The 26266-nt window shown below is 39.4% G+C and overlaps 1 protein-coding gene across 1 annotated transcript in view; it reads right to left on the bottom strand.

Annotated features, from left to right (window-relative positions):
* Positions 1-26266, bottom strand: part of LRRC1 (leucine rich repeat containing 1) — a 129709-nt gene that overhangs the window by 67592 nt on the left and 35851 nt on the right. Inside the window, exon 3 of the mRNA XM_025384322.1 lies at positions 15375-15492. Coding sequence (XP_025240107.1) covers positions 15375-15492 — 118 coding nt within the window. The remainder of the gene's footprint in view (positions 1-15374; positions 15493-26266) is intronic.

The raw sequence follows: 26266 nt of genomic DNA, 5'->3' as shown, positions 1-26266 counted from the left end.
GTCTACTGGGTCTGCCTTGCAGTGGCAACAGCAATGCCCGGATGGCTTGCACCCACGCCAGACACTGATCAAACACGTATACATTATGAGCAGAGTGTTATGAAATTCCTCCATTAATTATATCATTGTTAGCTGTCCAAGACACATACCACCAGCATAATTGCTCACATCCCTTAGAACTGGCAGATCCAGCAGGAAACAGTGATTGCTGCTGTTTCCTCCAGGTAATTGTGGATATGTTTCACGCCTTCCTCTGATCTTTCAAAAAAAAGTCAAGGGAAAAAGCACAAAACAACAAGCAATGTGTGCTGTGAACCACTTTTGACATTGTCTTTGGTGTCACAGATGACCTCCCAAATGCCAGATCCAATGGAAACTTTTCAGTGCACGTTTATTGACTACTCTGCCCCATTTTACACCACAGCCCTTTTGAATGTGCTGCCCTGCCTTAAGTTCCATTATAAAAGCTCTGGAGAATGTCTTTGTTTCCCTGCCTGCTGCTTCCCCGTCTCTTACTCAGGGTTCTTTTCACCAGTCCTTTCACGATGGTACTTCCCAAGGATTCTGTTTTTCTATAGGTTATGCCTGGGCAGTTTCATCCATGACAACACTTCATCCATTAACCTGCACACTAGCTCCAGCCCATGCAATCAGTCATCCCCATAAGGTTTAACGTGATGATCTCTGCTCTGTCGTTCTGTTGCTTGGCCCCCACACTATCAGTCCCCACTGCTGACCAGTCTTGCTGCTGTTCCTTCTCAGAATCTTACAAGGGCCCCTCTTCCTCTGGTTTCCCTTGAGCAGGGATATTCTGCAAGCTCATCTGCCCTTCCAGCTCCATGTCCTCTCCCTGACTGTCGTCACTGATACCTGTGGCTCGAACCATCACCGACAGACGGATGGCTCTCAAACCTGTATCTCCTACTAAAGTTTCTCCCCTGAGCCTCAGAACTTTATATTCATCTGCCTACTGAACAGTTCCATCTAGACACCCCAATGGCATCTCACCCTCCACATGTCCACAGATAAACTCATCTTCTCCCCTCAGACCTGATCATTTCTTCGGCTTCCCCCATCTTGCCTGTGGTGGGAAGAGGGAACTTATCCAGACCCAAAACCTTCTCACTCCCACTCCAGCAAGCTACTGGCTAGTTGTCCTCATGCCTGGTCCAAGGTCTTCTCTTCTCCTGATCCCCTCTCAGGTCCCTCCACCCCTGACATAGATGCCTGGCCTTCCACATCCAGACTGTCCTTAATCGACTTCATGCTCCCTGCTAGGGCCAGGGTGATATGTGAGCCACTCCCCTACCTGAAACCCTTTCATGGCTCCCCACAGCTTTCAAGAAAACATTCCTGGCCAGGCGCGGTGGCTCACGCCTGTAATCCCAGCACTCTGAGAGGCTGAGGCGGGCGGATCACGAGGTCAGGAGTTCAAGACCAGCTTGGCCAACATAGTAAAACCCTGTCTCTACTAAAGATACAAAAAATTAGCTGGACGTGGTGGCAGGTGCCTGTAATCCTAGCCACTCGGGAAGCTCAGGCAGGAGAATTGCTTGAACCTGGGAGGTGGAGGTTGCAGTGTGCCGAGATCGTGCCATTGCACTCCCGCCTGGGCAACAGGGCCAGACTCCGTCTCAAAAAGAAAAAAATAAAGAAAGAAAACATTCCTTAGCAAACACGTAGGCCTTTTGTGATCTTGCTGTCATCTACCTCTCTAGCTTTATCTCTTTCCATTGGCTCTAGTAATATCTTGCATTTCCTCAAATTCATCATGCTATTTCAAACTTTCAGACACGCATTCATGCTATTTCATCTGCCCAGAAATGACCTTCTCACACTTGTTTGTCTCTATCCGCAACTTGCCCCTCAGAGCCTAAGTGTCATGTTTCCCAGGAAGTCTTTTTGATACGCTTACTTCCCCCAAAATGATGGAGCATGCCCCACAAACTCCCAGCTCCTTCAGGTATACCTCTGAGATAGGACTTTCCACACTGTCCTGTGTCATCAGGGATGGACTTGGCCCTTCCACCCTTCCGGCCTAAATCCCTCAAGAGCCACTGCTAAACTGATTTATCTCTAGCTTCTAGCACAGAACCCATATTCATGGCACTGGATAAATGTTCATGAAAGAATAAAACTCATTCTAAAAACCTGTTACTGTCCCTACGTCCCTTATCACAATGAAGCATACACTCTTGCCAAGACTTTCACTAGTGCTTTCTGTGCTATTCATAATGAAATATGTGGCCTTTATTTAGAATGTTTCTTTGAGTTTATCTCTTTCAATTTGGATCCCTAAGGAAGGACAGAACAGTTGCTAGCACAGTAAAGAAGGGTTTTGGAGATAAGAATAAACTCAGCTGGCAGTAAGAAAGGGCTCCAGAAGACCAAAGCATCTGCTCAGAAGATGCCAATGAACTGCAAAAAGGAGACCTCTTTACCCAGCTCCAGTTGGTCAAAACTGAAGGCTGACTAGTCTGAGACAAGACCCAAAGGCAGGGCCCTGATCAGGAGGAAGAGCAGAAGGAATGTATCTTCTCCAGCGACATCATGCATAGCTCCTGAATAGAGCAAGGACCTAAAACAGGGCTGGGGTGGAGTGAGGAAGGCCTTCTTAAAGCAAAGGTGCTCCCTGTGATTGTGATAAAGCAAGTTTCCATGGCATTTGACTCCACTCATGGCTAATGTCAAATGGGCACATGTCCTTGCCATGCTGTGGCCCATCAGTTCCTACCCAGGTAAACAGGCAGACCACAGTACAGGCAGCACATTCAATGTAAGATGAGGGAGCAGGAAATTCCAAAGACTCCCTCAGGTCCCCGAGGTGCTTGCTGCTATGCCAACTTCGTTTCAGTCCTCCTCAGCCCCTCTGGTGTTACTTGGGTTTCCCCACTGGCTCTGGGCTGCCTTTTGTGTTGGGCCTGTGTTGAGTTACTGGCACTCAACCTCCCAGTTTTGCCTAATTTGCTCAGACCCACTTGTTCATCTTAACCCAGCACTCACTCATTCACTTGCTGAATGGAAGGCTTGTTCTTCAACATTTTGTAAAACGAAGATTAAATACTTCAAGATATCAACTGTTAATGTGCATGGTATAATACTTTCACCAAGCACCTCTACAAGCAGAGTGTTTTGTTAGGTAAATACAGGCCTGATTGCTTCAGAGTATCTTTTAAAAGCTGCACGTGTTTGGCCTGCCTCTGCCCACATTCTTTCCCTCTGTACCTACATGGCCCTGGGGGTACCTGCCTCCCTAACTTATTTCAACACAAGAAGCCCAAATCAGGTAAAGACTTCGAAACTGCTTACTCACCTCTTTCTTCACTCTGTCTGGCTGACTTTTAACTTATCACAACCTTCTGGAAATCCCCCTGTCTTGTCGATTATCTACCATATACCAACCTTACCTTTGAAACCTAATAGCTTCCTATTGGTGTTCATGTTATAGAAAAGGGAAAAGTTATTGATTAATCTGCCTTTTTAAAAAACTGTGCTTAAGTGCAAATAATCGCACGAGAAATGCTTACAACCTATGTTAAGTGAATAAAAAGCAAGATAGGAATATCTATTTGTTAAATGATCCCAATTTTATAAAACAGAAATGAAAAGAGAAAAAGATAAATAAAATGTACAAAAATGCTAATGATTATTTCTGGGTAGTGGGATATAAATGTTTTTATACTGGGGAGACAGAATTATGATTTTAGAGTTCAACAAACTTAAGACCAAACACCAATTCTACTACTCTTGAGTCACACAATCAAAGTTTCTAACCTGAGACTCAGTTCTGTCACCTGTAACAAGAAGATGGCAAGCTTATTTCTTGGAGATAGTTTGAAGATTAAATGAGAAAATATAATACATATGAAGTACTTAGCCTCATACCTGGTACACAGTAAGCACCCAATAAATATATTGATGAGAAGGATTCACACAGTTCTCTTTGCTTTTCAACAATGTTTCTTCATATTTCACTATTAATTCTCAACGAGGAACATGTATTTTAAAGAACATAAACTGGAAAATAAATGATCCTAATAACTGATTTCTCTACCCTTCTTGGAGTGTTCTTCTTAGTCTTCTTCAGGGATAGGTCAAATTTAACTCACTTCATTGATACCAAGTTGAAAGAAGGAAACCTGCTGAATTAACACTACTCTATATTGCAAAGAAGCACTTCAAAGAGGGAAGCTTATTGGCTGCTTGAAGCAGAGCCTTGTGTAGTATACTGCCAGTGAGACAAAACTTAGTGGCTAACCAGGTCAGAGTTAACCAGCTGCCAGGTCAGTCAGTTTGCCCAGAGATGATATGACTATGGAAATGTGCCACACTAAGACAATTTCCTTGTGACTGAGTGACCAATGTGAATCCTAATGGAACTAGGTACTGATGTCATCACGTTAGCATATTACCTATCCTCAGCACCCATATCAGAAAATTAGATGCCCCATCACAGTGCTTAGTGAATATCCACACCCTGAGAAAGGACCACAGTATGAGTTTCATCATCAGTAATCAGAGATGCACAAAGTCCTCTCCATAGAAGAGAGCTACACCTGCTTCCAAGGGACCTGGGACACTCATGTTACCAAATCTCTTTACTTTTCCTTCAAAGGTAAAACCCATAAATTCCTAGTTTTTGTCTTTCCTGATTATCACTACACTTCTGGCAACGCTTCAACCTTTTGCCAAGACAGCACAACAGTTACCTCAGAAATGCTATGTCAGATCTTTCTGAGAAAGCTCTTCTACTTTTCGTGGGATGATACCCCATTTCTAGCCATAAAAGATTTATGGGCCGGGCATGGTGGTTCACACCTGTAATCCCAGCACTATGGGATCACCTGAGGTCAGGAGCTCAAGACCAGCCTGGTCAATACAGTGAAACCCCGTCTCTACTAAATATACAAAAATTAGCTGGGCATGGTGGCGAGCGCCTGTAATCCCAGCTATTTGGGAGGCTGAAGCAGGAGACTCACTTGAACCCAGGAGGCAGAGGTTGCAGTGAGCAGAGATCATGCCATTGTGCTCCAGCCTGGGCAACAGAGTGAAACTTCATCTCAGAAAAAAAAAAAAAAAAGATTTATGAACCACCTGTTATTTATGTAATACCACCTGAATGTTGGTATTCCCCAAATTCACCTGTTCAAACCTAATACCCAATGTGATACTATTAAAGGGTACAGCCTTTGGGAAGTAAGTCATGAGGACTCTACCCTCATGAGTGGGATTAGTGCCTTTATAAAAGACACTCAACTAGAAGAAGATGGAACAATAAAAAGAAAACAGAAGGGGGTAACACGAGCTCCCCTGCCCTTTCCACAATGTGAGGATATGGCAACAAGGCACCATCTGTAAAGCAGAGAACAAGTCTTTATGAGACACTGAATCTGCCAGCATCTGGATCTTGGACTTCCCAGCCTCCACAACTGTGAGCAATACATTTCTCTTGTTATAAATGATCCTGTCTAAGGCATTTTGTAATAGCAGCCCAAACAAGGACACCACCTCTTAGGGTGGGCCATTTCTACAGGTGGTTGAATTTATTCACTAGTAGTTTCATGGATTTTTTTGCAAGTTTAAATGTCTTAGGATAACTTTTTCCAGTTTTTTATCTTCAAATTCAGAGGGTGACTAGTCTATACACTGTCCATCCTTTCTCTCAAAATAGAATAAAACAATTAGATCTGCCTTTATTATCTTCAATAAACTCCAAAAACAATGAAAAACACCACTCCTCCTGGGTTCCTTATCTCAGGTCCATCACTAACTAGGAGTATGATTTGGGGCACATGACAACTTCTTTAAGGCTCAGTTTCTTCATCAGCCATCCCTGAGATGCTAATAGCATCTCACAGAATTAGTGTGTGGATTAAATGATACATGTGGTGAAGCAGAACAATGGCTGGCATATGGTGCACAGTATCTAGAAGACATCTTGAGCCGAAAACTCACCTGTATCACTCTATCCCTCATGCCTGTATTCTCACTTGGACAGTCCTCTCAGTCTTAGTTCAGATTTTCATGATCCAAAATGAAAGATGACAGAATTATAGCACCTATACTGAATGTTCATTCTACACAAGGCACTACTCTAAGTTGTTTATGTTAATTTTTCTAACAAAAAGCGTACTTCTAATTTAGTGCAGGTATTTACATGCACAGCCTCTTTTAAGGGTCAAAAACACCTCTATACAGTAGGTGCTATTAAAATCATTTTACAGATGAATAAACTGAGGCAAAGAGAGATTAAGTAATCTGTCCAAGGTAGTGATCCCTGGGCTCACACACTTATGACGATGACATATTGCCTCATGCGAAGGACTTCAAGGATTCCTCAAACATAAACCTCTAGTTTCTAAAACATATTTTTTAAGAATGTAGTTTTTAAAACTTCAAATAAAAAAGTCACAAACACTTGCATAGGCTTTATGGTAACTATTAACTTATCAGTGGCCATCAATTATGTTAACTTAGGTCTAGGTTTATGCATTTATGTACAGTTGTGGGAAGGCAGGCTACCTGGTCCTCTTTGGACAGGCATCTGAGTTTCCTATAAACATGCTACTCACTAGGAAGTTGTTAAAGTGTAACGAGATTGTGTGTGTCTATGTGTCTGTGTGTGTGTCTGTGGTGTCTACGTTTACTAGGTGTGATGGTTACTTTTATGTGTTAACGCGACTGCACCACATGATGCCAAATTAAAACAGTATTGATTTCTAGGTGTGTCTGTGAGGGTGTTCCTGGATGAGATAAGCATTTGAATTGGTAGATTCAATAAAGTAGACTGCCCTCTACAATGTAGTGGGCATCATCCAATCTGCTGAGGACCTGAATGGAACAGACGATGGAAGAAGAAGGAATTTGCCCCTTTTTGCTTCATGCTTGCCTGTTTGAACTAGGCATCTTCTCCTGCCTTTCTATTGGAATTTGCACCCCTGGCTTCCCTGGTTCTCAAGCGTTCAGACTCGGACTGGAATTACACCACTGGCTTTCCCGCAGAGGGCAAATCCTGGAACTTCTCAGTCCCCATAACTATATGAATCAATTCCTAATAAATCTGTCTCAGAGAGAACCTTAAATTTTTCAGTGAATAGTTCACAGAGAAGCACTACGATATTTGCATTTTTAATGATATTGTTGACTCCATAAAGCTACAACAAACATTTGAAATAAATTTGTAACAAACAACAAATGACAACCCAACTGAGAAATCCACTCATTGACTCCCTCTAAATTTGCTGCCAAAGTATAAGAACTGTTACACTGCTTGTTACCAACATCTAATCCAAAATGCCTTTTTCTTCTTTCATGTCTTTTTCACATCAGTTGCTACTGATCCTAGTTACTGACACTTTTCCGAACATAATGAGCACTTCATTTATACCATAGTATAATAGTCATTATATTTGTCTGTTGTGCCTGTAGAGTTGTTCGTTATTTCCTTAAGGGATAGAACAATTTAGTATAGAGCCTTACATTTAGTAAGTACTCAATAAATATTGCTTGAAGTTAAAAAAAAAAAAAAAAGTCTTATTATGAGCTACAGTTAACTGTAAGCATTTTTTAAAGTGCCAGAGTTTTAGGCTTTTTCAAACTGAAAAGAATACAGAATCTTTTTTTTTTTTTTTTTTTTTTTTTTTGTTAAACAGGGACTTGCACTATCACTCAGTCTGGAGTACACTGGCATAATCATAGTTCATTGTAAACTCAAGCTACTGGACTCAAGTGATCCTCTCAAACTGGCCTCCCAAGTAGCTGGGACAACAGTCACACACCACTATGTTTTTAAGAATCATTTTCATTATTCACTTTGAGCCGACATCTTAGTTAGATTAAGGACTTATTCAACACTTAAAAAGCTAATTTAAAAATCATATCATTTCTATATTTAATCCTCAAATTGCAGTTCTTAGTACTGCTTTTCATTCCCTCTTTCCCTCTTGGCTCAAGTCCCTTTCCAAGATTTGTCTTTTCTAGCTCAGTAAGAGGACAGCACTGTTTGCAGTGGTGCGAGCATGTTGGTGTCACCATCCTGACCAAAAGATGCCATCCAGCCTTCAGCTGCCTGGAGCCTCAGCACCATTTGGCTCAGCCAGATTCACATAACAAAATAGGTGGCCTCAAAATCAAAATGATGCCAGCACTGTGGCTGGAAACCATCAACCTGATACCTACAGAAACTGCCTAATTAAAAAGTGAGCAGAAACTGTCATCCCATATGTTAGGGTTTTGTTTTATTTCAGGAGAAACCACTGCAATTATTTTTCCTTCCATAACTTAGCCTGTTGGGTTAAATCTGCCATTGTTTTAGAAAATCCAAGATCTAACACAGAGCGTAGCACATACGGATAAAGTGAATGAATGAGCTAGGGAGGGATGGAGGTAGGAAGATAAGGAGCTATTTAAAATAGACAAAACATTTAGAGAACCTGTAACTGAATGAAGAACTTGTTGACCTAAAAACATATTCAAAGGTGTTGTTCTCAAACTCGGATCTATCAGAAACCTGCTAATTAACAACAACAACAACAAAAAAAAGCGTAGGCCGGGTGCAGTGGCTCACACCTGTAATCCCAGCACTTTGGGAGGCCAAGGCGGGCAGATCACCTGAGGTCGGGAGTTCAAGACCAACCTGACCAACATGAAGAAACCCCATCTCTACTAAAAACACAAAATTAGCCAGGCGTGGTGGTGCACGCCTGTAATCCCAGCTACTCGGGAGGCTGAGGCAGGAGAATCACTTGAACCCAGGAGGCAGAGGTTGGCGTGAGCCGAGATGGCGCCACTGCACTGCAGCCTGGGTAACAAGAGCAAAACTCCGTCTTAAAAAAAAAAAAGAGTAAAAGAAAAAAAGTTATATAAGCCTACAACTTATTCATCAGTCATAACTTTTCTGATTACAGAATATTAACAATATTAACAGAATAAAGAGGAACAGTAGTTTACTCTTCCATATATACGTTCTGACAAAGCAAGTGGAAGGAAGATCACTTGACCCTCAGAAGGCAGACCAAAAAGACCCTTCCAGATCGGAACAGAAAAGGACTATGGAATGGCAAGAAGAAAACAGGTAAAAAGTGTAAAATATACTCATCAAAAGAGATGCATGTATAAAGTTTATCCCAACTTTTTCAGCGTTTGAAATGAAAACCATATCTTCATGTTTAAACAACGCTCGCTGAAATTTGCAGAATGGAAAGGTGATTAGAAAACATCACAGAAGCCTGATTCCTCTTCACCCCCACTTTAAAGGTAATTATTATCTGGAACTAAAACGTGTGTAGAAGGCGATTTTTTTTTTCTACATTAACTCTTCTTCCTAACAAAAGGGAAGGTAAAAGTTAAGGCAGAGAGGAGGCTCACAATGGGAAAGCGGATGTACTTGCAAAGCAATAATGCAAGCATTGGGCTCAACACTGTCCAGCCAGCACAACCTAAGGTACAGTGAGCATACAGGTGTGCTCCCTTTGCTGGATGTCTCCTGTGATATTTTAACCATGACAGTGACAACGAAACTCTCCTACTGTAACGTATGAAGTCCAGTCACTGGGGTAGTTTGCTCAGGAAAGTGCTAAATTTGGGCCCAAATTCAGCAGCAAGAAAGGAGAGAACAATGGTTTAACTGTGGCAAGTCTGAAGTCCACATGGGTAAAAACTTGCTTCCGCCACACTTCTGGTATGCGTGTATATAGTTATTACAAACAAACAAAAAAGGTTACTTGTTCATAACTAAGTAGGAGGACTTTTAACCACACTAGAGTTACACTTGCCAGAACGAGCTCTTTTCAGGGCATAATCAGAAGTACCACGATTTGATGCTATCGTGGTACTTCTGCATTTCAGCAGGCTTCGAGATTGGTTTCAGATTTTATGAAACAAATCCATAACTATAGACCAAACATGGATCAGCATCTGGTGGTTAGACAGAGGACAACTAACCCAATCATGCACTCGAAGTCCAGCCTCTAGAAGAGGATGAGACAATGTCCCCACTGGTAGGCAGTCCACTCAGTCTGCAGTGCTGTCCTGGTGCTAGTGATGATTATACTAAAACTGTCTTACCTTTAAGTTCTTGTTAACTCAAGTTGACAAAATAATTAGTGAAGGCATGCAGTCTCTGGATATGATTTTTCTATCTGCAGTTTTATTTGCCCCATAAGAGAAATAGATTCATGATCTCTTTGGCACATTATGCTAATACTGACAAGTGTTTCCTTAACTTCAGCCATCTCTATTCCACCTTCACAATTTTTGCCATCCTGGTGTAGCCCCTGCATTCTTTATCATTTGCCTCATTCTTTTAAACTGACTTTTAAAATTTGGATGAGATTTTTAAAGGAAGAAAACTGTTTTAAATCACTAACATGAATTCAAAGCTATTATCACTACTAGATATAAAAGATAAATGTAGCAAATACAATATAGTGTTATCAAATTTTACAGATGCAATCCAAAAGGAACAAAATTGAAACTAAAAGGATAACTTTCTCACCATGACTCAAAATTTAAAATTGCTGTTTTGCAGCACCAGTTAAAATCATCTCTAGCAGTGCTAGTAGTATACGCCTTACAATTTGGGGAAAACTGAACTAAATGGATAATGATATAGTACTGTGATGTAAGTCAAATTACAGTATAGACTATAAAATTCAAATTACTAACCCTTGAGGCAGGAATCATGAAGCATTAAGAAAGTCTGCCCTAGATTCTTGAAGAGCAAGATCCTACTATGCGATAATACCACTTCTCACACAATCAGAGGTCATTTTCCTCAAGCAGCCAGCGATAATACCACTTCTCACACAAAGAGATAATACCACTTCTCACACAATCAGAGGTCATTTTCCTCAAGCAGCTAATAATCAGTGAGCAGAGAAAGCAGATATAAGGTCCAAGCATTGAAGCATATGCATTTCACCACAGAAAACTGCTGCAGAACTTAATTCTAAGTCTGTATACTTTTTGTAGACAAAATGTTACCAGCAAATTCAGATATCTAGTTCATATACTCCAATCATCCTTTACTCTATGTTTAGGGGAAACACCTACTTTTTTTCTTCTCATATATATTTTAGACATTTGCCTGTTTTAAAAAAAAATCCACCAAGTTAAGACATGAGAAGTGTGTCGCTTTCCTCGACTCTCACTGGGCACATACAGGGAGGAGGGTTTTATCCCACTCCGCAAAACAAGGCCCAGCGGCATCAGAAGGGGCCTGCCCAAAGTCAACCGCGTGCTGACAGCAGAGCCAGGGCTCCGAGCCAGGGTCCTCTCTGCTGAGCACATCTAGTCATTCTGGGGAAGAGACCATATGCACTGTGCTCATCCCAAAGCTCTCTACTTGTCCCTCAGAAAAAAAAATCCTTGCAGTTTAGATAATCCATAAGCACTGCCCTCTTTTTCCCTAAACTCATGCTTCTCTTTTCCAACACAGCACACAATTCCCTTGACTTTGCTCCTGAAATGTCAGAAAACAAAGCCACAAAAGTCAGTGTTTGAAGGTCTTGGCAGTTCTTCTTGGCCCAGAAAATGAGCCTGTAAAAACTTCTCTCTTCATTTACAAACCTCTTTAAAGAGAAACGCAAAACCTGAGTTTTCTCCTCACTTGAGCAAGGAAACATCCGGAAAGGTCTAGTTTTGCTTTTAGAATCAAAGCAAATTTGAGCTAAAGTCAGCTCTAGCATCTTACCCTTTACCCAGGAATGACCGGAAGATCTCCCACCCTCCATGGGAGGGTGCAGGGGTGCCTGAAGGGAGTGAATGTGGGCTCCTAACCACAGGAAGCTGCTGAAAGAAAGTTAGCAGCAAGCCTGCAGGTGGTGATGTCTAAGATCCTTCTTGGTGTGGCTGGGGACCAGCAGGGTTGGCATTCCCTGGGAGCTTCTTAGCAATGCAGAATCTTCAGACCCACTCTGGACCTACTGCATCAGAATCTTCATTTTAACAAGAGTCTCAGATAATTCCTTGCACATTGAAGTATGACAAGCACTAATCCAATGGACTTTCCCCTCCCTGGTCAAAGCAATGCAAAATCAAGAACTAAGGAAGGTCCTACCATGACTGTGGCCAGCCCTGGTTATAACCCTGCTACAAACCACTGAGGCTGGGCAGGGACCCAAAGGAACAGCCTCTGATCCGAAAGTGGGCACTGTCAGGTGGGGCAACAGAAGACCAGAGGCCCACACAGGCCTCCAGGCACCAGTCACAAACCCTCACAAATGTCTGCACCTGTACAAAGTCAGGTTCTTACACTAACTCTCCAGCTGCAGGCTTTGTGACTTTTATTTGCCTACTCACTTGCCTAGGGTATTCAGATTGATATGATTTTATCTGTCCAAAAAATGACAGGAAGCATACTGAGATCTGCCAGACCAAGAAATGGCCTAAGACCCCTATACCTGTTGGTTACAGTAAATAGTGACCTTGTTCTTCTGCTTTGTCATCTGCACAGATTCATTCTTTCTTTTGTTTGTTTGTTTGTTTGTTTGTTTGAGACAGAGTCTTGCTCTGTTGCCCAGGCTGGAGTGCAATGGCACGATCTTGGCTCACTGCAACCTCCACCTCCCAAGTTCAAGCGAGTCTCCTGCCCCAACCTCCTGAGTAGCTGTGATTACAGGCACGTGCCACCAACCCTGGCTAACTTTTGTATTTTTAGTAGAGTCGGGGTTTCACCACGTTGGTCAGGCTGGTCTCGAACTCCTGACCTCGTGATCCCCCCGCCTTGGCCTCCCAAAGTGCTGGGTTACAGGCGTGAACCACTGCACCCAGCCCAGGTTCATTCTTTCTTTTAACAACCTCCGGGAAAGCCCCGAACCTTCCATGCTGTCTTCCCCTCTACCCCTACATCCACCACACACATCATGCTACTGAGCCAGAGCCAGGCTCTGCCAAGAAGGGAAGGGAACAGTTAACTCCCTCTCAGCATTTCTAAGAGAGCTGGGTAAGAAGGTGAATGTTCTGCAGGATCCTTCACAAAACTCGAACACTTGCAGAAGGAAAGGTTGAAACTGAGGGAAAAAATAAAATTAAAAAAAGCAGTGTAGGTGTCTCAAGGAGCAGAAACATTTTTGTGTTCTGATACTGCCTTCAGTGAAAGACAAGTTTCTTTTATCAACGTGCTGGAAGGTAAAAGCGGACACATGGGAAGATGCATGGAGCCCTACTTTCTAGTTACAAGTGTTTGAAAGAGCTGATGTGGGAACTGGTAAAACTGGCGGCTGACCAGTTCTGACTTTCCACTGAGCATCCCATTAGAGTTAATCACGGGACTGGGAACTTTTGAGCTGTATGGTTTCCTTCCTCTCAAAGAGTGAGAGCCAAAACTTTTCGTCTTTCTTAAGTATTTCTGTTTATCTCTAATCCCCATTTCAAAATTGCTATGTATTTCTTCAGATTTTGTGATTTCTGTGACCATTTTACAAAGCCACTGCTTCCTTGCAGAGTTAATAGCTAGTCATTGTTTATAACTTAGATATAACTTGTCTGCTAAGACAAGAGAATCATTTCAATCACATATACTTTGGGTAAATATTATACAGACTAGTTTCTGAGCAATTCTGGCCTGGCCAGACCCCACATGCCCACCCCACCCCATACTCCAGCGTAAGCGAAGCTGCTCATCAACACCTTCTGAGCTGAGGGGCAGGGCCATGCTTTGTACTGGTTGCCATCCACCTCCCAGGGCAGCCAACCTTCAGGGTGGCTGGTAACCTGACCTGTACTCTATGTCTTACAGTTGGCATAAAAAGATAAGTTGGGTCAACCATTCTTCACTGAGAAATCCTTCACTGGCAAACAAATGCTGCAGCAGGGGCAAAAGCCAAACTGTACGTAAAAAGAAATCACAAAAAAGAGGCCACCACAAGCCAGTTACAACAGAGCAGGTCATTGAGGAGGGAAGAACAGAGAACCCACAAACAGACGCAGACACACTGGAAAAGAGAGGCCATGAAACCCTCAAGATAGTGTCAAATGCAAGCTTGGTGCCACTGCTTTTGGTATATGTTAATTCCCTCCACCCTCTGCTTCCGTACAATCAAATCCACTTTACCTAGGTAGATCTGGGTTCCCTGCAACCAAATAAGCCATCTAAAACAAGACACTCTCCCAAAAAAAAAGTTTTGTTTTGTTTTACTTTTTCTAGTACCTTCAAAGTAAGAAATAATTTTCATGCAAAATAAAAGTATGTCACGATCACATGGCTAAGCCAGAAGACAGTTTCTAATTTATGGAATGTAATAGATAACAGCAATTTAAAACCTATTAGGAGTTGGCAGAATGGAGGAATCATTTTTTCTTCACCATATTTCCGACCAAGTACTGACTGCTGCATTATAACAATGATCCACAAAAGAATACTATGTCTGGGACCTGGGGGTTTTGTCAAAAATATCAGACAGAAATATACAGACCTAAAGATAATCGATTCAGAAGAAACCTACAGATTTTTGTAGGAAAGCAAAAGCAAAACACAAAATAAATCAGGGATGTAATAGGAGATAAATAAAGGAATTACCTTTTCAATAAATAATTCGGACCATATTTGAGACTATCGTGAGGAAATTATACCAGGGTCCTTACAAGAACTGAATTCCATCAGTAGATAGGACCACTGGGAGCTGCTACTTTAATTTAATAAATCAAATATGCTATAACAAGGAGCAATACCAGCCCATGTGGGAAGCCCTCTAAGCGGTATAAAACTCAGGGTTAAACCAAGGTACCCATTTAAAAATGAAAGGCATTTGAGTATCCCGTTGGGGTATCTATTAGGATGCTCTATTCAAATGTTCAATAAAAATGAATCAATAGTGGGATCTGAAAATAAAAATCAACTCACAAATATACCACACAAATTGAAGTGGGCAAAACCACCAGCAGCCTAATTAGAAACAAATGAAGACAGAAGATGCCTGAATGCAAGCAGGTCTGTTCACTACAGGGAGAGTATACCAAGTAACAGAGACACAGCCAAGAGGAACCAACCCTTCCGCAGGGCAGGTTTCCCTTGCCACAGCAGCACCCAAGCACTGGACAAGAACCGTGCCACCAGTCCTCAGTACCATGTTCAGCAAAATAAGTGGACAAGGTTAAATGATTTCCCAGCCCACTCTCTAACTCTAGGAATCAGATTGAACTTATTTGGAGAAAGCTGTCTCCTAACACTTGCGTCGTGAAATTTTTTTTTTGGAAAATGCCTATAAGTTAACTGACCTATTCAAAAATGGCATTAATTTCACCCCAAGAATCATACAGTTTTCACATAACTATCAGAGAAAGCACCTCCAATAATATTTATCTAGCTGTATTTACTAAAAACACTCCCAGCATCTGAAGAGATAAATGGCCAACCCAAGAGGAATCTTTCTTACCATTTCGAGACACGTCTAGTTCCACCAGCTGCATGAAGTTTGCTATTTCTGGAGGGAGCCGCTGAATTTCATTATCACTAAGTCCAAGCTTTCGTAATTTGACTAGCTGGAAAAATTGCTGAAAGACAAAAGAGTTTAACATAGATTTCACATGTGTTTGTATCATAAACTTTTGGGCTACTATGAAATGTAAAACAATGTTTTTTAAAAACTAATGAAGATTGTAGCAACATCAATTTCCTAACTTTGATGGCTGTACTGTAGTTGTGAAGATCCTACCACTGGGAAAAACTAAGTATAAGGAACCTCTCAGTACTATTTTTGAACTTCCTATCAATCTACAATTATTTCAAAATAAAAGGTTTTTAAAAATTAATGAGCAACTTAATGAGAAGAACAGTCACTCCTTTAAGCTATCCAGTAGACAGAAATATTGACTTATGAAAGTGGACATTAAATCTGCAATGCTAAATAGACACATAAAAATAGACAAATAAAAATGCATTTTAAAAATATTTTTAAATATTTAAATGTTAAAATTTTTTAAATATTTAAATGTTAAAATATTTTTTAAATATTTTAAAAGACATTTTTTAAAGAAATTATTATATCAGAAAGTATAATAAATATCCCACAAATGTGTGCAGGCAAAAAATATATATTTGACCAATCTAAAAAGTCTGCACTGGATACTTCCATCAACCATGGCAGACTGAGTATGTGCTCTTTCCCCACACTTTTTAAAAACTGTATTAAAATGACACTAAAGGAATTCACATGAACATAAATATAATGTGAAATAAGCCCATGAAGACAAAAAATGAAAGAGTACAAAAAGCAAACTAGATATGCAACAAAATCCTTTAAGCTAGAAAACAGAAGGATGAATGGTAACCAACCAACAAATCGAAACAAAGCTGGAATTTAAGCCTGTGGGGTGAGTAGCCAATAAGAAACTAGGTCCATGTACCTCTGAGGAAAGGAGAACTGATTGAAAATTTATATAAAGAACAATTAAACTGCCATATTCTCTTCTCTACCCTGCAGAGCCAGGCAGGAGCCTGGAAATTTCCTCTCCAGAAGAGGTAAGTCCAAACAGAGCTAAGCACAGCTGAGGGCAGGGGTAACATAACCCTGCTAAAAACAGGGGACTGAGTCAAAGCCTGGTCAGTAAGATCCTGCCCTCTCTTCTCCCCGCAGCCCGGCTCCTGGGCATGAGCACAGACTTGCAGACACCAATCTTCCTATAGAGAAGCTTCAGGTTATATGCCTCACCAACACAAGGAGCTTCCAAACAGGCCCACCTCCCCTGATCTCCACTGCCACATGCAAGAAAGAGAATGTGCGCGCGCGCACACACACATACACACACACACACACACACACGCACACCCCACATCTCAGAGGAAACAAACGTGATGCAGGGAGCAGAAAAAAACTTCCTCAACCAAAATATAAATAATATCCTCAGAGAAATCACAGATGAAGCAACACAACACCATAAAAAGCATAATTAGAAGAACCAAAAACAAGCTTTCAGAAAGTGAAAAATATTGCAGCATTGATAAAAGAATCCCATAAAAGAGGTGAAAAATAAAGTGAGTAGAGTCCTCAGAAGGTGGAATAAAAAGATGAAAAGATGGGAAAATGGAAGAAAAAAAGAAAGGAAAATGAATGGACCAGTTCACAAGGTACTACAAAGTAATTCATAGTTCAAAGAGAGAAATACAGGAAACTGCAGGACATGCTTTTTCTGGTTTGAGAGGACCCACCATGTAACCAATAAAACGAATGAATAAAAAAGTACATACCAAGGAATACTCCAGAAATTAGATTCTAAAAGCTTCCAGAGACAGGAAATAAAAGAAAAAGATCATAACGAAGAATTGGGCATCAGAATGGCACTGGACTCAAAAGGAACCTTGAAAGTAAGTGGGCAATGAAGCAATGCCTTCAAAATTCCTAAAAAATCATTATTCCCAACCTAAAATTGTATACCCAGCCAAACTATCAATTAAGTATGATTACAGAATAAAAACATTTCAGTCACACATGGTATCAAAAAGTTTAGTTTCCTTGTACCTTTCTCAGGACTCCATCAAAATATGTAAATAAACTTAAAAGAAAAACAACCTGAGATCCAGGAAACAGAGAATCAACAAAACAGAGAAAGGCAAAGGAAATTCCCAGGATAAAATCATAAAGGGAATTCCAAGATGTAGCTTGAACATCAGGCCCCAAGAGCAAACCATCTACACTGGAGCAAAATATGACAGCTCCCAGAGGGAAGTTTTGAAAAAATAAATAAAAACACACCTGAGGAATTATCTGATATGTTTGGAAGCATCAAAGGAGATTTACAACTCTTTCAGTATGTTTGGTGATAAATCAGAAATAGGCATAGAGAGAACAAAGCAAGCAAAAGGAAAGAGGGTTATTAATTCCAGGGAAAATATAAAGTGAAAGAACATATAATCATAATATAAAATCTGATTATGAACAATACTTACAGTCATAACATTATAATATCTATATTGGTAAAACCAAAATTTATGTTATGTCAATATTGAGAATGGGAAAGAAACTATAAGAACTAAAGCCTCATCTTCCATAAAAAGAAATCCATAAATAACTCAAAGAGGAAAAAAAATCAAGCCGCAAAAGTACGTCATTTAGCAACATGGAGGCAAATATTCGCAGAAATAGTCAAAAGCCAGACACTGGAGTGGGGAAGGAGGCAAGAGGCTGCTGTTTTTCATTGTCACACTAAACAGCTTATTAGATTTTTTAAACTATTTGCATACATTACTCTCTAAAAATGGAAATTGAATTTACAAATGAAGAAGTCTCTACTGAGATTCCAGGATACTCCAAATGTTAATTTTGTAGGATGCTAACATTTAATAGTCTTCATCTTTCTTTTTTGGGTGGGTAAAAAAGATTGCATATTTATATAATCATACAATTGCCTCTTGGAAAGCAATTGAGCAATACATAAAAGAAAGAAATCTTTTCAAGTCCACTGAAATACTTCTGGGCATCTGTCCTCATAACTGAAAATAATGTACAAATACATCTTTGCACTATTATGTGTAAAAATAAAAAACTAGAAAACATACATTTCAAAGAAGAAAAATGATTGCATATTATCAAATAATTCAATATTATGCAACAATAAAAATAAATATTATAAAGACCACAGAACTTGAAAAAGATTTACCATGCAAATATAACTAAAAAAGAAAACAAAATTGCAGATACACTACATTTAAAAAGCATATGTGCATGTGGACTGACAGGAAGAGAACAAAGAAGAAAAAAGCAGTTACGTTAGGTGACAAGGATAATGCGTGAATGACTTTTTAATTTAAAAACCATATTTTTTTAAAAAATAAAATGAACTATAAATCTCAGCAAATGAATGCTACCAATTAGCTATACAAGATAATGAGGAAAGTGCTCAACTAAAGGACTAATCCTTTGGATTTCTTTACTCATGCAGTTGAGATTTAATTTCTTAAGGAAAGATATTAAAACGTCTTTATACTGCCTGTACTAAAGCATCAGCCAGCACAAAAGCCATTCAATAGAGTCACATATTTGAATAATTGAGCTTATGCCAATTGTTCAGAGTCTGACAGTTTCATAATACATCAATGTGTTTACTCAAGCATGAAAAGCTCACTTTGTTTTCCAGGAAAGGCATAATAGCAAAACTACAAAACCCATCACCATTTCCATACATTCTGGGACCATTCAGAAATAAGACAAGAAATCAAGACAATAAGGTACTTAGATGTGAATAATAAGTTCACTTTACATCTGTGGAAACGATAACCTACAAATCTTCACATCCAATAGAAGTCATAATAGCACGCAAATTTAAGGTTTGGTTCTGCATGTTACCAGCATCCTCCACTACAGCCTGTCACAAATACTATTTTATTCAACTTGGGAAGTACCTGCCAGATGTAAAAACAACCCTATCTGACATGATCCCAAATGAAACCAGTAGTTCCTTAATCCTTCTCTCATTATCCTGATGTGATCTTAATACGGTATCCAAAGATCAACACAAGCCAGCGAAACTGTATTAAATTCCCAAATATTCAACTTCCTCAGTGAGTCAGGAAAAATAACTCACTAAGCTATCAACCCTTCTGCCTTGCCTTTGAGATCAGCCAGAGCACATGAAAAACAATTCCTGTAGCCGTCTTGGCAGGACGCCTCAGTGCAGTGCAACCATGTGACAGAACACACAGAGACCGTTCTTCAACTCTACCATGTTTGATTATAGCTCACTAACCCACTTAGAGCACATTCTGTACAATTATATGCAAAGGAACCCAAATTGCCTCGGGTTGTTATGCTACACCCATCTTCTTATAGCCACCATTGCTTTCAGTAGATACAGCCTTTAATTTGGATAAATGTTCTCCCATTCTCCATTTCTGACAAGATTCTTTTCCTTCTTTTTTGGTAGAGTGTTAGTACCTCCCTTCTGCTTTTTAGAAAGGGACAATGAAAATCTCAGTCCTAGAAGAGCTGTGTCCCCTTTTATTATCATTTGGCCAAGGATCAGTCAATTGTCCCTCAGCTGCCCAAACTTCTCCTCCGTAATATAGAGAAAACATAAACCATTGTTACAGATTCACATGGAGAACAACTAGTGTAAAGAATGCTATTAATTCCTGAAAAACTGTGGGACTCCTAACTATAATGACACAAAATTTACTCACAGATTTCCTTCCTGGAGACATTCTAACCTATCACATAAATCTTGACCCCTTTTCATCTTACATAACTCTCATCCCATCCCCACTCCTGTCCCCATCAACCTAGACTGCCTTTTTGGTCAACCACCTGTATGTGGTTGTAAACCAACGGTTCTAATCTCAAGGTAAAATGCACAATACACATCATTTGTGTCATCTGACATTGTTTTTTTCTGTGAGACTTGCAAAAAGTGACTGTGACTTTGTTACCCAGAAATTATAGTAGGTATAGATCTTTTAAAAAAAACTCTCACATATATTTTTCCAGAATACATATACAAAATGTGCTTGAAAAAATTATTTATAATACCCCAAAACTGTAAAAACCCAAACACCCATAAATAGTAGATTTGATAGAGGTATTATACATTATTACAATGAAATTCTACACAGCAATGAAAATGAAAGCTTACTGTTAGTCATGATATAGATGAATCTTAGAGATAATGTTCAGTGAATAAAGCCAGGCACACAAGAATGTGTATTATATTATTTCATTTATATGCTGAATAAATCACCTGAACTAATTTTACAGATGCATACAGAGGTAATAAAACCCAAAAAGATAAGCAAAGAGTGACTCTTATAAAATCAGGTTAGTAGATACCTCTAGATATAAGAGGGAGGATTATGATCAGGAAAAGCATGCAATGGAAGCAGAATACATAATTTGATACAAGTTTTTGGAGTCATGGTAATGTTCAGTTTCTTAACCTGAATGGCAGTGACAGATGTTCACTTTATAATTTGCTGTAAGCTATAAATTTATGCTTTAAGTTCTTTTCTATAAATGTGTTTTATTTCACAATAAAAAAACTTTTTAAAGTTTTAGACTACTTACTAATCAGGAAGGAAGATACCAATTAGCACCAAGGACGCCCAATTACTTAATTCATCAAAGTTAACAATATTAAAGAGCAATGGCATTAGATCTAGAGGAGGAGGAGGGAGAAGTGACCATTATAACCAAAACAACAATGATAATGATAATAATACAGCAGTTAACCTCTACTGAGGGACACTCTATGTTTGGCAGTAAGCTAAACACTTCACATGGATTACACTCTTTAATCATCTCAAGGTTGCCACAATGCTGACACCTACACATGTAAGTTAGCTTTCACTGCATTAACAAACCATCCCAAACTTGGTGGCTCAAAACTACATGGATTTTTTTTATGTCTCACGTTTCTGTGAGTTGGTGAGGCAGTTGCGTTGCTGCTCTCATGTGGACTCACGCATCCACATTTGGCTAGTGTCAGAAGGGCTGGAAGATCCACACTGGCCTCACTCCTATGTCTAGCAGTTAGTGCCAGCTGTCAGCTAGAGCTCCTCTGTGCTCCACAAGGCCTCTGTCCCTCCTCCTCCCTTAAGCTACAGTGGCTTCCTTATATGAAGCTCTCAGAGAGCATTCCAAAAGGGTAATGGCAGAAGCTGAAAGGACTCTTGGGGCCTAAGCTTGAAATTTGCATGATGCTGTCCTTTCTGCCACATTCCATTGGTCAAAGCAAGTCACAAAGTCAGCCATATTTAAGGGAGCAGAGAAATCATCTTCATTTATAGATGGAAGGAATGGCAAAAATCACATTAAAAAGAGGGAGAGGGTGGGAAAAAATTGGTAGATTAAATGAGGTAGAAACCTCAGATATGCCACAGAACACACATGAAAACTGGGTACATTATGTACAAAATGCTATGATTGATTACAGAGTAATGACTTTTCTAAAGCAAATTAGAAGAGAAAATAATATACTGAATAAACTTTGGCTAAGATTCTATATATATAAAAAGGATATAGACAGAAAAGGTCAAGAAAGATTCACAGAATAGTGAAATAACTACTTTGGTTAAAGCAGAGAATTCAAACAATCATATCTCACACCCAGAATTTGAGTTTGAAAGGGTTTTAGCAAACACTCATAAATATTAAATAAGTGTGAATGACACACTTTTTGTCAGTGTGTTTGGTAGAGGTGTGGAATAGGAATATCCCTGGGTGAATCACTTAACTTCTTTGGTCCTGTTGTTTCCTTGTGAAAAAAATAAGTATTAAATGATAAAGGGCTCTTTGTAGCTCTAAAAATTATAGAATTGCATTTCAAAATACTTTCCATGTTCCAAAAGAAAAATGAAAATCCTGTTAGCACACAATATAACATTAAGCATGAAGTTAAAATGCAAAAAATTACAGAAAGTAGATTAGCGGTTGCCTAGGAAATGGAAAATGACTGCTAATGGATATGGGGTTTCTTTTGGGTGATGAAAATATTCTAAAATTGATCGCGGTCATTTTAGAATATTTGCACAACTATTTAGAATATATTTAGAATAGTTGCACAACACAGTTACACAACTGTGACTTTATTAAAAACCAGTGAATTGCACACTTGGGGTGAATCGTATGGTATGTGAATTATATCTTAATAAAGATGTCAAAAAATGCACAGAATTGGTAGACATGAATGAAGAAGGACTTCCTATTAATAACAAAAGACTGGGCTGGGGATACACAGATACATTTATTTATTTATTTATTTATTTATTTTGAGACAGAGTCTCGCTCTGTTGCCCAGGCTGGAATGCAGTGGCACGATCTCGGCTCACTCACTGCAAGCTCCGCCTCCCGGGTTCACGCCATTCTCCTGCCTCAGCCTCCTGAGTAGCTGGGACTACAGGTGCCAGCCACCACGCCCGGCTAATTTTTTGTATTTTTGGTAGAGATGGGGTTTCACCATGTTAACCAGGATGGTCTCAATCTCCTGACCTTGTGATCCGCCTGCCTCGGCCTCCCAAAGTGCTGGGATTACAGGCACAGATACTTTTATTTAACTGAATCCCTATAACCAAGTGAGGTAGAGTTTTGTTTTGTTTTGTTTTGTTTTCTATCTCTAGTTAACAGATAAGGAAACTGAAGTCTGAAGTCCAGTAACTTTACTGGCTTTCCTGATACTGCACACCAGTTAATAATATTCTTTAGGAAAAATTCCCAAACAGAGCCATGCTGGAGGATCACACAGTAGAAATCCTTAGATAACTACCTGGTAAACAAAAAACACTGGTGTGAAACTACAATCTAATCAGCTAACCAAAACTAAGTCATGCTGGAGGTGGAGGTGGGAGGGTAAGCTAGGAAAGAAATAACTACTAAAATTACCAACGCTGTCAGATTCCATCTTGATTGACAAGTTGCGAGCGGAAGAAAAGAGCATGCTAATGAAACCTACATGTGAGAGCACATAAGTGGGGTTACTGCCAATCCAATCCAGATGGAGAGGGTAGACATGCAAGAAATCTAGACAGATAAGAATGAATCAACTTCTAGAGGATCAGGGGCACAGAGACAAAACAAACATCCAGATAAAGCCTTGGGCAAGGGAAGGCTGAAAGAAACAGGGAAAGCAGAAGACAAAATTTGATACAAGTTTATAATATGATACAGCAAAAGGGCATACAAAGAAAAAAGGCTCAGCTAGGTCTAGTTTCTGAAGGCAAAGCGGGAGGTATCACAGAGCAGCAGGACAGTCCTGGAGAAACTCAAAAAGATGACACTGTTCAACTGGGAATTAGAATTTTATTAATGCTAAACAATTTTCACAGACACAGAATGGAATTCAAGAGAATCACAAATACTTAAGAATTTGAAATACTGATTCAAAAAATAGAAAGTTTATATTCATGTACTAATAGGCCAGGTGATAGACAATAAATATGAAATAAGATAAAGGGTTTAATCTCTAAATAAAACTAACCATTTCTTCTATAATCTGAAGAGATATTTTTCCCTGCCCATCTATTTGCCCAGAAGACAAATACATGAAATAGATCACAGGGGGAAAAAAAGCCTGTCCTGCTCTAAAATAGAATTTTTAATAGGTTCATGTTTCAGAGGCACAAGTACCCTTTTCTTTATGCAACAAAGAAAAGAGTGCTGACTCCTTTCCTTGCATGACCAAATTTCAGAGAAGCAAATTAGTTTCCACTGAGTGTTAGTATGTATGTGCTTGAGCATGTATAATAAAGATGCTTACATTTATTTTGCTCAAAATATTTATTCAAAATCTTTCTCTAATTTTTCTGGCCTCCCCTAATAAATTTATCCCCTCATTTGATGGTATATTTTAATGTTTCCAAGGTGTTTTCACGCATTATTAAGCTGTCACCATTAAAGATCCTACACAAAGATATAAATGCCCCAAGGGTGACCCCCATAATTAAAACAGCTCAAAGGTGAATCACTTTGAAAACCAAGAAACCAGGCATGTTTTCTGTATTGCGCTATGATCAGAAGGGTGGATCAGACTAGTAGTGGCAACTGCAATCACTTGGAGAAAAGAAGCTTTTGCTAAAAGTAAAATGGATCAGGGCAGCATTACTTTACTGGTAACTTGACTGAAGGGATGAGCTGTTGACATGGGAGGACCAGACTGATGGCGCAGATGGAGAACTGATGAGAGCTGGACCGAGCAGGGTTGGTACTGCAGAGGGAAAGATCAACTATGACGAGAGAAAAAAGATATCGAACTGAAACTAACAATAGGGGAATGATTAAACACAGGATGGCAAATGCATACAATGAACTATTATATGGCCACTAAAAATCATGTTTCCGGAGATTATTTAATAATATAATAAACACTGTGTTTAAAGGTTAAGTGAAAAAAGATATGTAAAATTGTATATGTGTACAGTATAAGTCCTATTTTATTAAAAAATGTAATAGAAATTTTAGGGGGGAAAACTGTTTTAAAAAGGTAAATCTGCTGAGAAAAAAAGAACTTAGGCCAGATGACGGAGGATCATTCAACTTCTTGGGATTGATATTTTGTGCCACAGAAAATCAAAGATTCTACTCATCCAGAAAGAGTTGTTTTTCCTGCACATTTTAACCAAATGTATCATCAAGTAAAACTTGAAAAGAGGGGGATATAATCTGTTTACATACAGAAAAGAAAAAGGTTCTTTCAACAAGCAGTCAAACAGATATCCAATAAAGTTTATTAAAGTGTTCTTTATATTTTGACGTGGGATTCTCAATAAGGTTGCATTTTTCACACATTGTACTCAGGAAAGCATTACATGACTCAAATGGAATAAAATTTTGTTTAGTGGGCATTGTGCCATGGATTCAATACAATTTATCCAAGCTAATAGTAACAACAAGCACTACATACATACTGTGTCTACTATGTGCAAGGTTTGAAAATGAAAGAGATTTCAAATAAGAAGTAGTCCTTATTCCTAAAGGACATCCAGGAAATGACACAGGACAGGTGGATCAATAATTAAAATATAAGGTGGAAATTGAAAATCATAATGAGGCACAAACTGCCATAAATGGATAACAAACGGCTCTTGTTATCATAAACTGTATCTGTTATGCTTCTTCTGAGAAAAAAACAAAACCCAATTAGGCTATTTTATGGTCAGTCACATCATACCAATAGGATCAAAGATTCCTATGAGGCATCAAATAAGAACGGATTGTTCAGAGGAACTGCATTAGGAAGATTCTTTCTGAATTTTCTCAGCAAATACACCAACATTAAAATCAGCACTCGGAGTACCTTCTGAAGTGACAGGCCGAGCAAACAAAAACCTCACATAGGCAACACTAATAAGTCCTGATCATGGATGACAGAATACTTTAGGATTACCTATTATCCATGACAGAATACCTTAGTTAATGTTTTTAATCTCCTTAAGCAATACGCTGATACCGCCCCTAGCCAAAGTTTGATGTTTCTGGACAGCAAGCAAGAAATGGAAGACTCAGGCATTGACATAGTACTTCAAAAATTAATGAGTTGACAGATTACAATCACTCAAGAATGGCCCATAACTTTCTAAGACAACATTTAATGGCACTTTGAGTGCATACAAATTGTAAGTAATGGAGGAAAGAAAAGGACTTTATCTCTTACTCTGAGTAATGCTGAAGATGACCTAACTGTTTTAAACCATTATCAGGAGATCTTGAAGGGTCAGGGAGGGACCTGACTAACCAGTTAATACAACTTAATGCAGCCAAGAATTCATCTCTTAACAAACTGCAAGACGGATTAAGCCCAGCAATGGTAACCATGATATCGCTATATTTATTCTGGAAACTTTGTTTCA

Source organism: Theropithecus gelada, chromosome 4 (assembly GCF_003255815.1).
Source record: "Theropithecus gelada isolate Dixy chromosome 4, Tgel_1.0, whole genome shotgun sequence".
Lineage (NCBI taxonomy): Eukaryota > Metazoa > Chordata > Mammalia > Primates > Cercopithecidae > Theropithecus > Theropithecus gelada.
This window is presented reverse-complemented; position numbering and strand designations above follow the sequence as displayed.